At 38.0% G+C, this 12533-nt stretch overlaps 2 protein-coding genes across 3 annotated transcripts in view; both read left to right on the top strand.

Annotated features, from left to right (window-relative positions):
- Positions 1-5339, top strand: part of SOS2 (SOS Ras/Rho guanine nucleotide exchange factor 2) — a 105383-nt gene extending 100044 nt beyond the window's left edge. The window contains exons 22-23 of the mRNA XM_061429776.1: positions 2016-2125; positions 3621-5339. Of these exons, the coding sequence (XP_061285760.1) occupies positions 2016-2125; positions 3621-4130 (620 nt within the window). The 3' untranslated portion in view covers positions 4131-5339. The remainder of the gene's footprint in view (positions 1-2015; positions 2126-3620) is intronic.
- Positions 5340-5921: 582 nt separating this feature from the next.
- On the top strand, positions 5922-11964 carry VCPKMT (valosin containing protein lysine methyltransferase). Of its 2 annotated transcripts, XM_061429797.1 has the most exons (6): positions 5923-6245; positions 6342-6452; positions 6624-6696; positions 7498-7617; positions 8605-8709; positions 10852-11964. In XM_061429797.1, exons 1-6 carry the CDS (start codon positions 5980-5982, stop codon positions 10864-10866), a joined length of 690 nt encoding a protein of 229 aa, XP_061285781.1. In that variant the 5' UTR covers positions 5923-5979; the 3' UTR covers positions 10867-11964. The 2 variants fall into 2 exon arrangements, with proteins under 2 accessions (XP_061285782.1, XP_061285781.1); XM_061429798.1 differs by lacking the exon at positions 6624-6696 and having other exon boundaries at positions 5922-6245; positions 6342-6441.
- The last annotated feature ends 569 nt before the right edge of the window (positions 11965-12533 follow it).

The raw sequence follows: 12533 nt of genomic DNA, 5'->3' as shown, positions 1-12533 counted from the left end.
ACCTAGAATGTAAGCTTCATAAGGACATGAATTTTTGTTTCTTGTTCACTGCTGTATTGCTAGTGCCTAGAAGAGTGTTGGCACTATAGCAGATCCCCAATACATATTTGTTGCGTGGATGGAGGCGTGAATGATAAAAAATTGGAAGTAACTTATATAGCTAACTAACATTACAGAAATTGTTTAGTAAATTATCCAACATTCACTAGTGTAGAATAATGAAGTTATTTTAAAAGCTCACAAAACCTGAATAATCTGTGGAGAAGTGCTCTTAATGGAAAATAAAATTGAAGTTGAGACTTCAACACGGGTTTACTAAGTGCTTCCTGTCATAGTGGTTAAGTGGTCTGACGTAGAGTCAGACTCAGTTTCAAAAACTTAACACCAATGTCTCATCATCATTAAGATATTTTTTGCTTCCATAAGCATATGTGTTTCTGTATGGAAGAGAAGACTCAACTCAGTCTGCCTTAAACACTAAGGAAGCTTTCTGACTCATTAGCTGAAAATCTGGAGGACGGTTGCTCTAAGGCTGGTTGATTCGGTGTTTCAGTGATATTATCAAAGACCAGGTTTCTTTTTGACCATTCGTTGTTTTGTCCAGATTATCAGCTTTATCCAAGGCTGTTTTTCCTCAAAGTCGAAAGAGGGGTGGCAGAAGCAATAAATAGGTTATGTGTGTTCTTGCTCAGTCAAGTGAGAAAGAGGTACAAAGAAAGACTGACAGACTGCTTTTCCAAAAGAACAAGAAACTTCGTTTTCAGTATCCTTTTGCATAACTCCTTTCAGATTTCAGTAGTCTGAATTGGGTCCTGTGCCAACAACTAAACCAGTTACTCTGGCTGAGGGAATGATCTAAGCAGGCCCCATCTTTGGAGCTAAGGGGTGAGGTCAGATTTCACTGAAGCACATGGCTGCATGCATAAAAAAGAGGTAGCTACAGATCTGATCTTGTCAAGAAAATGAGTCCTTTGTCCACTTCTTGACTGAAATTGGGGCGCCCTCGGCAGAATTGGCTGACTAAACCATATGGAATGGATTCACCATCACCTGGAGACAAAGACAGGGCAGGGTGTGCTGGGCAAGCAAAAGGAACGTATTGACAGCGGGTAGTGCTCTACCTGTCCTCCTCACACCACCTGCCAACACCACATAGGGATACTGTTTGTTTCTGCTGCTGGCACTCTGAGCCAGCAAGACCCCTGGGGTGACTGCAGAGTGATATGATCAGGACAGCAACTTTTGACATGGAGTAATGAGTGACATCTTTATTTGGATGTCCCATAAGCAGTTCACACAAACTCAGTGTGTTTAAAATTAAACTCATCAGCTTCTTTCCCAAAAAGCTCCTTTAAACCCAATCTCAGTATAATGATAAACAAGACTTGATCGGTGCCTTTATACAGGTCCATAATGACAGGTATTATAACCATATGAAAAAGATAAAAAAAATAAACATGAAAATCGTTCTATGTCTGGTTGGCATGTTTAGGGATAATTTTTCCTCTAATACTTTATTATTTTGTAAATTTCCATTAATGTGGTTATGTAATGGGTCCATTATCAATAAGAAATTTGTATAGAGAATGGTTCTGTGATACAACAGTACCCTATCATCTCCTAAATGAAGGTTTTATTACCTATGTAGAAATGTATCCGATAGTAACTTTTTCAAAAATGCATAGTCTCTGTTTATGAATGCTCTTTACAGTTATACAAACAAAAGACTTTTCAGGGAGCAGAATCTCCTTATTAATCTTAATTGGGTACTATATTTTCATTTAGCAGTAGTATCTAGCATGTGGCAGGCACTATCAGTGTGTTACTTGCTATGGATATGAAAATAAATACTGCCCTCAAAAAGCTTACACCTTAATGGAGAGGATAGCTAAACCAACAGTCAGCTACAGTACAGTCTGATGGATGCCATAGGAGAGGTGATCACAGACTGAAATAAAGTTTTGTCTTATGATTGCATTATGAGTTGTGGTTAAACTAATCTTTTTTACCCCCAGAGTCTTTCTTCAGTTCGTGTGGTAGTTTACATAAGCTAAGTGAAGAGCCACTGATTCCTCCTCCACTTCCACCTCGAAAAAAATTTGATCAGGATGCTTCAAATTCCAAGGTAGGGAATTTCCCCAATGGTCCAGTGGTTAGGATGCTGTTTTTCCATTACAGGAGGCACAAGTTTGATCCCTGGTCAGGGAACTGTAGATCCTACATGCTGTGCCTTTCAGCCAACAAGAGCAACAACAAAAATCCAAGGTAGTCAACAGGACTTGGGTTTGCCTCAACTTATTCAAAGTTGTGAATCTTCAAAACAGTGCTTATTCTTAAAAAGAGTCTGTCAATTATAATTTGGTTACCGTTTATGTTTTTTAAATACTTAGGTTGTTTTATTTAGAATATACCTTAAATAATTGTTTAATCCTCATAATACTTTTTCTTTAAAAAAAAAAAAAGAGGCTGGGCAGATTCATAGATACTCAGAAGTACATTTTCTTTTGGGTAGAGATGGGAAAAACTGTAGTATTCAAAGCATTCTCCAAACTTTCAGCTGGTGCTTCTCAAACTTCAGGCTGCATCAGATGTATCTGAAAGGTTTGTTAAAACCAGATGGCCAGAATTTCTGATTCAGTTGGTCTGGGGCAGGGCCCAAGAATTTTCATTTATAACAAATCCCTATTAAGGCTTCCCTGGTGGCTCAGACGGTAAAGAATCTGCCTGAAATGCAGGAGACCCGGTTTCAATCCTTGGGTCAGGAAGATCCCTGGAGAAGGGAATGGCTACCTACTCCAGTATACTTGCCTGGAGAATTCCATGGAATGGGGAGCCTGGCAGGCTGCACCCCATGGGGTCACAAAGAGTCAGACTCAACTGAGCAACTAACACTTTCACTTTCAATAGTGCTGATGCTGCTGATCCTGGGTCAAACTTTGGAGAACCACCACTCTGAAGTTCACTGGGGATAGTAGAAGTAAATGGCCAAAAAGCAGAAGATGGATATTAAGACCTCTTGACATCATGTTCTTTCATGTCTTATTGTTCATTCACTAAGTCATGTCCGCCTCTTTGAGACCCCATGGACTGCATCACACCAGGCTTCCCTGTCCTTCATTATCTCCCAGAGTTTGCTCAAACTCATGTCCATTTAGTCGGTGATGCCATCCAACCATCTCATCCTTTGCTGCCCCCTTTTCTTGCCCTCATTCTTTCCTAGCATCATGGTGTTTTCTAGTGAGTCAGCTCTTCTTATCCATCAGGTGGCCAAAGTATTGGAACTTCAGCTTCAGCATTCATGTCTACAAAACTAAATATTCTTTTTACTTACTTGCCCATTATTATAATTAAAATGCATAAATTTATAAACTGTATCTACAAAGCAAGATAATCTGAGGCTTTATAAGATTTCAGTTAAAACATCTCATATATAAAAATATTAAACTGAGCCCTGAGTGAAACTGGGAGTAATTTATTCATAAATCTGATCATTAAACCAGATTAACCTATTTTGTGTCTCTGGATTTAACTTAACACATAAGAATTTTTTAGTCTTTAAAACTTTTTCTTATAGATGTTTCAAGAGAACAGAGGTATAATTTAATTTTTTTGTTTTTGAGGGAACTATGAAATCTGATGATGACCCTCCTGCTATTCCACCAAGACAACCTCCTCCTCCAAAGGTAAAACCCAGAGTTCCTGCTCCCGCTGGTCCATTTGACGGGCCTCTGCACAGTCCACCTCCACCGCCGCCGAGAGACCCTCTTCCTGATACCCCTCCACCGGTTCCACTTCGGCCTCCAGAACACTTTATAAACTGTCCGTTTACCCTTCAGCCACCTCCACTGGGACATCTTCACAGAGATCCAGACTGGTTCAGAGACGTTAGTACGTGTCCAAATTCTCCGAACACTCCTCCTAGCACACCCTCTCCAAGGGTACCTCGTCGATGCTATGTGCTCAGTTCTAGTCAAAATAATCTTGCTCATCCTCAAGCTCCCCCTGTTCCACCAAGGCAGAATTCAAGCCCTCATCTACCAAAACTGCCACCAAAGACTTACAAACGGGAGCTTTCACACCCCCCAGTGTATAGACTGCCTTTGTTAGAAAATGCAGAAACTCCTCAATGACCCTAGCCATATGTAGTCATTGACACTGGAATGATATTTGTAAAGTTTCTTTTTTTTTTTTAATTTATTCAAAAAAGGCATAGTATTTTAGTACTTTTAAAAAAATAATGCTCTTACAAAAATGCTACTGATCAAATAAGCTTTTCAGAATTGGAAAAATAAAAATACAGAAGTCATTTACCATTATCCTCAGGTGATCAGTAGCATTGCCTTGTCTTGGATCCTCAGTGCTGCCAAAAGGCCAGTATAAGGAATTTATATTTGCACTGTAGACTCTGCTAAAATATGGTTTAAAGTGAAATTGATTGCACTGAAAGGGGATAGTGCATTTGTGGAATTTTTCAAATTTGAGTAACAGATGACTATTTAAGGCAGTGAATTTACACACATATAGGGGGTGTGTGGTGATACTGATTTTTAAGCTTCTTTGACCATCTTTGTTTTTACATCTAGTTTTTACCGAAAATTGTGAATAACACCCACTATTCTTAAACTCTTCAATGCCATGTCTTAAATGCCAGAATTTGCTGCTGAAGACAAAAGTGAAAAATAGAATGAAAATAATAGAATGCACTGTGTTTATTATGTTGTCAAAATGTAAAGACTACCTAACTCAGTCATAGAGGGAAAAAGGGCATATATCTTGTACAGATGTGCCTTTTTGTTTTTGCGGACTATGGTGTCTTTAGCTAACGAGTTGCCTATTGTTTTGGAAAACAAAGTTAATATGCCATATATGTACAGTTTTGTTTATATTGTATATTTAAAAATAATGCTAATAACCTATATAAATTTATGTGACTCAAGGCCTATAATACAATCTGCTACTTTACTAATTCATAAATCCGGAGGATAATTTTCTTATGGCATAGGAACCAACTGCATTGCCTTCAAAACCAAGTAACTTTCTCTATAAATCTCGTGTTAACTAAAATTTTTTAAAGTATTTTTTTAGATTGGTAATATTTAAACCAGCAGTTAAAGCTTTATTAAACTTTTTAATCAGAGAAGTGATTAAAACTTTTATTTGCCATTTGTACTCCTCTGTTCAAAGTGATGAAAAAGCGTGTTTTGCTCTTAGTGCTAGCAGCAGTTGTAAAGTAGCCAAAAGCCACATTGTTTATTTACTGGTCTGTGGCCTTTTACTGTGCTTTGTATCAGAGTTCCTAACAAGATTAATAAATCACCCCAGTCTTAATTTTTAAAAGACTTTTAAAATGTGTTTTCATTATAAGGAACAAGGGGGTAAGACTGTCGAATTCTGTACAAGTAATACATATACACACATTATTTTCAGTTATTTTGTGCAGTTTAAATTCCATAATCCCAAAGAATTTAAGTGATGTAAACTTTAGAGGGAAGAGGGGAAACTGTCTTCACCGTTAAACGCGATCACAAGCTTCCTGCAACCGTTTTATGCATTTGAGATGAAAATTTAGGAGCCTATTAGGAACTCGAGATAAGCAGACTATAGCCACCCTCGGTAGTATCTTGGAAGCTGCCTTGATTTAAAGCCAGTAATTAAAAAAAAAAAAAAAACCTTTATCAGTCTCCAGCCAAGTAAAAACGCTCAGGTTGGCGTTGTCTGGAAAAGTGATTTAAACTGCCCGTTCGTTAAGCCACACTTGTAATTTAGGGGAGAATGAGACGGTTTCGCGCGTAGGGGTGCCTTGGCCCACCGTTGGGCAGCGCTGGAAGAACGCTGCCTTCCGGACTTTGTGGCTTCGCGCACGCGCCGTAGCCCCAACTCCGCCACCGGGACGCGCCGGGGCCCTGGCAAGGCGGGGCCTGGAATAGTGCGCGTGAATGTGACGTCCCTGCGTGCGACGCCTCTTGTTGCCGGGCAGCGATGGCGGCTTCTTTGGAGTCCTCTGGGGAGGATCCACTGCGGAACTTTGTGCGAGTTTTGGAGAAGCGAGATGGCACGGTGTTACGACTGCAGCAGTATGGCTCCGGCGGCGTGGGTTGTGTTGTTTGGGACGCTGCCATTGTCCTTTCTAAATACCTGGAAACGCCCGGATTTTCCGGCGATGGGGCCCACGCGCTGAGCCGGCGGTCGGTGCTAGAGCTGGGCTCAGGCACCGGGGCTGTGGGGCTCATGGCCGCTACTCTCGGGTAAGACCTGGCGGGAGGGTACGCCGCTTTGTTCGGGAACCCCGATTACTGGCTTCCCACTCTTTCGCCTACACGTAAATCAACGTTATTTTATAGGGCAGATGTTATAGTCACCGATCTTGAGGAATTGCAAGACTTGCTGAAGATGAATATTAATATGAACAAGCATCTTGTCACTGGTTCTGTTCAAGCCAAGGTACTGAAATGGTTTGTATGGCCTTTCAGCTTGTTTTAAGATAACAATTTGTAGTTTGCTTTAAATCGCGTTTCACTGAAAGCATGATTAATACGAGTGGAGATTTCTGGGTCTTTTTATAAAACAAGACTATTTTAAATTAGTAAAGCAACAGTTTAAAATATGTGGTTGACGTTTTTAAGGGGGGAAGAATTAGAAGACTTTCCTTCTCCGCCAGACTATATACTGATGGCTGACTGCATATACTACGAAGAGGTGAGTATTTCATGAGTGGAGTCTCTTCCTTTAGAAGACTTAAACTGTATTTCGAGGATTCTGGAGCACGCATTACTTTAGCATTTTTACATCTCTGAATGCAGGATATATGTTCCATACTTGATGAACAAAGAGAAAGGTCACCAGGAACTACGTATATGTACTCATGATTAACATAGAGGTCCCTGAACCTTATTGAGAAAAGTGTTACGTGCATTTTAGGAGGCCTCCGTAAAATTTTTAAAGGATTTTTTATTCTGAATCTCCTGTAAAAGGTTAAGATTTCTTTTTTTTTTTTTTTTAAGTTAGCTGTAAGTTGCATCCTAAAGGATTCATTGTTTGGGGGCAAGATTTATTATATTTATAGAATTTTTTTTCTTTTAGAATATCAGTTTGTATAGTGTAAGCATCAATCATTTTTTTTACAATAATGAACATTGAACCAACTTATATTCAAGTTAAAGTTGGACCTACTTTCATAAGTAAATTGTTGATTGTTTAAATATTGTTAGAGTAAGCTTTAAGAATGCTGTCAATTCCATTTTTACCCATGGGTACTCCAAAATGCAATCACTTGAATCCATTCTTGGAAGCTGAAATTAATACAATGGTTGATTAGTTAAGAGTTTACCAATCATTAGTTACAGAGTTGTTAACTGTGTTTACTGGGTTGGATTGATTCAAAGATGTGTGAATTGTAAGGGAGTTATAATTATCTCCTCTGCCTCCCCTACCCCCTTTTATAGTAAACAAATGTGTTTTTGAAAGTCATTAACAAAAATCATATTCCTTTTTGAACAGTCTTTGGAGCCACTGTTGAAAACCCTAAAAGATCTCAGTGGGTCTGAGACTTGTATTATATGTTGTTATGAACAGCGAACAATGGGAAAAAATCCAGAAATCGAGAAAAAATATTTTGAGGTGAGTACTCTATTAGATCTGCATTTGTAGGGATTACCCTTCAGAGAGGCTATGTGTGACTTTGTGTTTCAGTATATTGTGGTAATTTTGAGTAGGGAAAACATTCTGCTTGTATGAACCCAAGGAGAGAATTCTTTAGAGCACACCATTCTAATAACTGCTGCCAGCCTCCCCCGCCCCAGTACCCCCGTTCTGATCCTTTATTTTTCTTTTCTGATTTGTTGATCTAGTATGTGTAAAGCCATGTAAAATAATAATGTGACACCCTTGTCTTTTCTGAGAAAGTTTTCAGTGTTTATCAGACAAGTTGCTGGCTTTTAGGAACATATTAATGATGTATATATTTTTTGGAGAATACATCATAGAAACATGATATGTGATATGTTGAAACATGATATGTTTTCATTTCAGTATTTTCCACTGTATTTTTATGGTAGCTTTGGCCAATGTATCGTACCTATTTTGAAGTTGTTCTTTTTCTTTTTTTTTTCCTTTTGCAAGAATTAATGACCCACAGGAAGCTGCAGAAGTAGTACTTAGAATCCCATTTGTCTTTCCCCCATCTTCCTCCAGTGGTCACCCAAATGCTTCTTATGGGTAAAGATCCATCATATGACAAGTGGTTCCTCTTAAGGAAACATCTTTATGGCTCTTCAGTTTTATCTTCTGAAAGGGTTACTTTGGGTAAAGTGACTCTTCATGACTCTGCCTCAGATATATGGTGAAATGGTTTTTTACTTTTATGTTTTTCTTGACTGTGAAGAACTTTAATGAACTTCTGAAATAGTGTATACTTGAAAATTTGATATCATTAATCAGTTTTCAGTTGAGTTAAAACATATCAAATGCATATATATCAAGTGCTTAGCTCAACTTTTCATATACCCCTCCCAGTCAGTATTCCAAAGGTAACCACCATTCTGATTTCTGTCAGCAACGGATAGTTCATATTATTGAATTTGAATTGCATCTTTTTTAAATTTATAGCTCCTTCAACTAGACTTTGACTTTGAAAAAATTCCTTTGGAAAAACATGATGAAGAATATCGAAGTGAAGATATTCACATTTTATACATCAGAAAGAAAAAATCGGTAAATACATGTTTGCCTTATCATCCTCTGAAGTGATTTCACTAGCTGGACACTGTCTCTGAGCTTGAGTATGATGTAGATATTAATTTTCATGTGGGGAAATGGCTATAATGATTAACAGAACCAGGGCACTAATGCTCAGTGTTAAGATTGCCTAACTTATTGGGCCTCCGGTGTTTTCTCTAAAAGGCAGACTTTTTTTGTAAAGGTCATTTCTAGCTGTAAATTATATAGCTTTATAATTGGGCATTACCTCAGACAAGTAACTTAGCTATTTATAAATTTCTGTTATCTCTTAGAGGTTTTCAAATGCCAGTTCTGACCTTTGTGAACTCTCTCCAACCATTCAAGTTTTTTTTTTTTTTAACTAGTCCAACTATAACATAGTTATATGTTTTTATTTTTTGGTCTGTCCAATAAAGAAAAATGCACTCAATTAAATAGAATCTTTATGTTCCCCTTTTAGATTGCTTCCTTTACCCATTATAATAAGTACATTTTATGCAGTGTCTCGTATTTGAATGTGTAGAAGGGAAGAATTGTGTCCCATCTACCTTTGTACCCCAGCACCTTGTGTGTATGTGACTGGTATAAGGCAAGAACAAGATGACTTTTATGAATTGAGGGTGCTAAACGTGATTTAGTTCCATTTGTTTCTTTTATCTTTCCTTTGGATTTGTGGTGAAGTTTTTTGATTTATGTGCATTCTAGCCAAAAGCAGATAATGTGCATTTTTTGGAATCAGGAGTAGGTGTTGGAACTACAAAGAAAGAAGAACAGTGGGATTAGTAATTCAGGTCAACTATTATGTGGCATGGTTCTAGAGATAAAACAATGAATTAAAAATGTTTTATGCCTTAAAGGATCCAGTTTTAGCCAAAGCTGTTGTATAGTTTTAAAAGTAGGTTTTTTTGTTTTTGTTTTTTTTGAGGCTTAAAAATTTTGTATTTCCTAAATATAAAGGCTTTTTTTGGGGGGTGGGCAGAGAGTCATTTGTTTTTTTAACTTGATATAATTTATATACAATAAAGTTTACACTTAAGCCATTTTTAGTATATTTACCTAATTGGACAACCATCACCACGTTTTAATTTTAAACATTTTCATTACCCCCAAAAGGAACCCCATACCTTTTAGCAGTTACACCTTTTTCCTGCCTTCCCCAACCCCTAGCAACCACCAGTCTGTATCTCTGTGGATTTGCCCATTCTGAACATTCCGTACAGATGGAATCACGTGATGTGTGCTTCTTCTGTCTGGCTTCTTTCATTCAGCAGTGTTTTCAAGGGTGCATCAGCACTTCACTTCTTTTACACTTGAATAGTAGTCCTTTGTATGGATATGCCACACCTTATCTGCGTTCATCAGTTGATGAGCATTTCCGTTGTTTCCACTTTGGGCTCTAATGAATGATCCTGTTGTGAATATTCATGTGAAACTATTGTGTGGCGTGTTTCATCTCTTGAGGGTGTGTATACCCATCGTGGAATTGCTAGGGCACACAGGAACTCTTTGTTTAGCTTTTTGAGGACTTGCCAAACTATTCCAAAGCTGCTATACTATTTTCCTTTCTCACCAGCACTGTCTGCATTTTCCAGTTTCTCCATATCCTCCTTAACATTTATTGTTGTTAATCTTTTTTATTGTAGTCCTCTCAGTAGGTATGAAGTGGTAATCACTTTGTGGTTTTTATTTCCCTAATGACTAATGATGTTGAGTATATTTTTTTGTGTACTTATTGGCCTTTTTACATATTTGTAGAAACCCTTTGCCTGTTTTAAAATTGAGTTGTCTTCACTGTTGAGTTGTAAACATTCTTCATATATCCTGGACACCAGACTCATACGAGATTTATGACTTCCAAATATTTTCTTCCCATTCTGTGGGTTGTCCTTTTCTTAATAGTATGTCCTTTGAAACACAGAGGTTTTTAATTTTGATGATGTCTAGTATATCTGTTCTTTCTTTGGTTGCTTGTACTTTAGGCATTAACAAAGACCATCTCCAAGCATTATATATAGCTATTCATTTGAATTGCATTTAGCTGTCAGCAAGCATAATACCTAGTATTAAATACCCAGTAAATATTTAATATATAATAAGAAATCAGTCTTTTAAGGTTTCATTTTTTTTTTCTTATAGAAATTCCCATCATGAAATCTTTAGTCATCTTACCCAAGCCTCTACCAACGTGGGTAAGCTAATAACGTGAATGAAGCATGTGAATACAGCATGGGAAGATTGTGTTCACAGATTTTTTCAGCATGTCTTTAGGGATCCGATCTATAGACAACCACCACCGGCTGCCTGCAATATGAAAAATGACTTGACTGACTGCCTACCTGCCAATGGGCCTGAAATCCAACTTAGTTTACTTTTAGCTCCACATCAAGTTCTGCTTAAAAGAAACATTGTGTCAGTCACTCCTCCAATAAAAATAGGTACTGAGGTTAGCCTAAAGTCTGCCAAAAATAATGAAGTAGCATGGTTGGCTTGGCATGTTTTCAGGAAAATAGAGGTAAGTTGACCCAGTTTCTAAAGAGAGGTATCAGTTACTCTTTAATAATGTTTAAATTCAAATCAGTAAATTTTAATTTGTCATCAAGATAAGTTTAAGAGAGGGTTTTAACATTTATACAATGGGCTTTATTTTAAGTATCTTCCACTTCATTGTTTTTCAGACAACTTTAATATTTGTGTTCTTTTACTTGGGGGAAAAAAAATGAAAAGACTGTTTTGTGACCAAAGTTCTGTGCTTTTCCTTTACCGTACTGATTATAGTATAATTTACCCTGTGAATTACATAATAAATTATACTGTGGTTGGTTAATAAAGAAGAAAGAAGTCAGAGTGCAAGGGAGGGAAAGATCCTGGTAAAAATTTTTTATTTGAGGATGGAGTGAGAATGAAAGGCCCAGCCTCAGGCTCGTGCATTTATGTGTCTTGTGCACTCTTCCTCCTGTGTAGCTTCCAGGAAAATGTGGCTAAATTCACTGGTGATCACTTGTTTATATGAAACAGGAAGCTATTTAAAATACTACAAGTGTACTTCTGTGTACATTTACCAAATGATTTTTTTTCTGTGTGGTCTCTGTTTTATGTTATGATAATCATCTGTTCGCAGACTGATCTGTCAGGACTTCCCAGTCACACTGGTTCCAAAGCGTAATAGTAACCAGATGGAATGCTGGTACTTAACAGGCATTGGTGCTAGGTGGCACATTTTATGTGTTAAAATAAACATTGTTTTTGAGATCCTGTGACTTTGAGAATGTTTCAGAAATAGCTTTAGAGAAAATAAATGTTTAAAGCAGGTGACTGCTTTCCAGAAAGAGCAAAAGCAGCCCTAGAGAAATTAAAGATTAACATCAAGAGAAAATTTTTTTCCTTCAGGCTTTCTTCAGTCTTTAACTTTTGTTCTGCTGTTTGTTTTTTTCCCCAAACTGCTCTTGCTGCTGCTGCTGCTGCTAAGTCGTTTCAGTCATGTCCGACTCTGTGCGACCCTATAGATGGCAGCCCACCAGGCTCCCCCGTCCCTGGGATTCTCCAGGCAAGAACACTGGAGTGGGGTGCCATTTCCTTCTCCAGTGCACGAAAGTGAAAAGTCAAAGTGAAGTCTGTCAGTCGTGTCCGACTCTTAGTGACCCCATGGACTGCAGCCTACCAGGCTCCTCCATCCATGGGATTTTCCAGGCAAGAGTACTGGAGTGGGGTGCCACTGCCTTCTCTGAAACTGCTCTTAGCATTTCATTAATCAGCTTACGAAGCAGCTAGTGTAAAGCAGCTAGTGTAACCTAAGTGTATGGTATTTTTCTAGTTACAGA

The sequence above is a fragment of the Bos javanicus genome, chromosome 10, assembly GCF_032452875.1.
Source record: "Bos javanicus breed banteng chromosome 10, ARS-OSU_banteng_1.0, whole genome shotgun sequence".
NCBI lineage: Eukaryota > Metazoa > Chordata > Mammalia > Artiodactyla > Bovidae > Bos > Bos javanicus.
The sequence above is the reverse complement of the archived record's forward strand: the minus strand, read 5'-3'. Positions and strand labels throughout refer to the sequence as shown.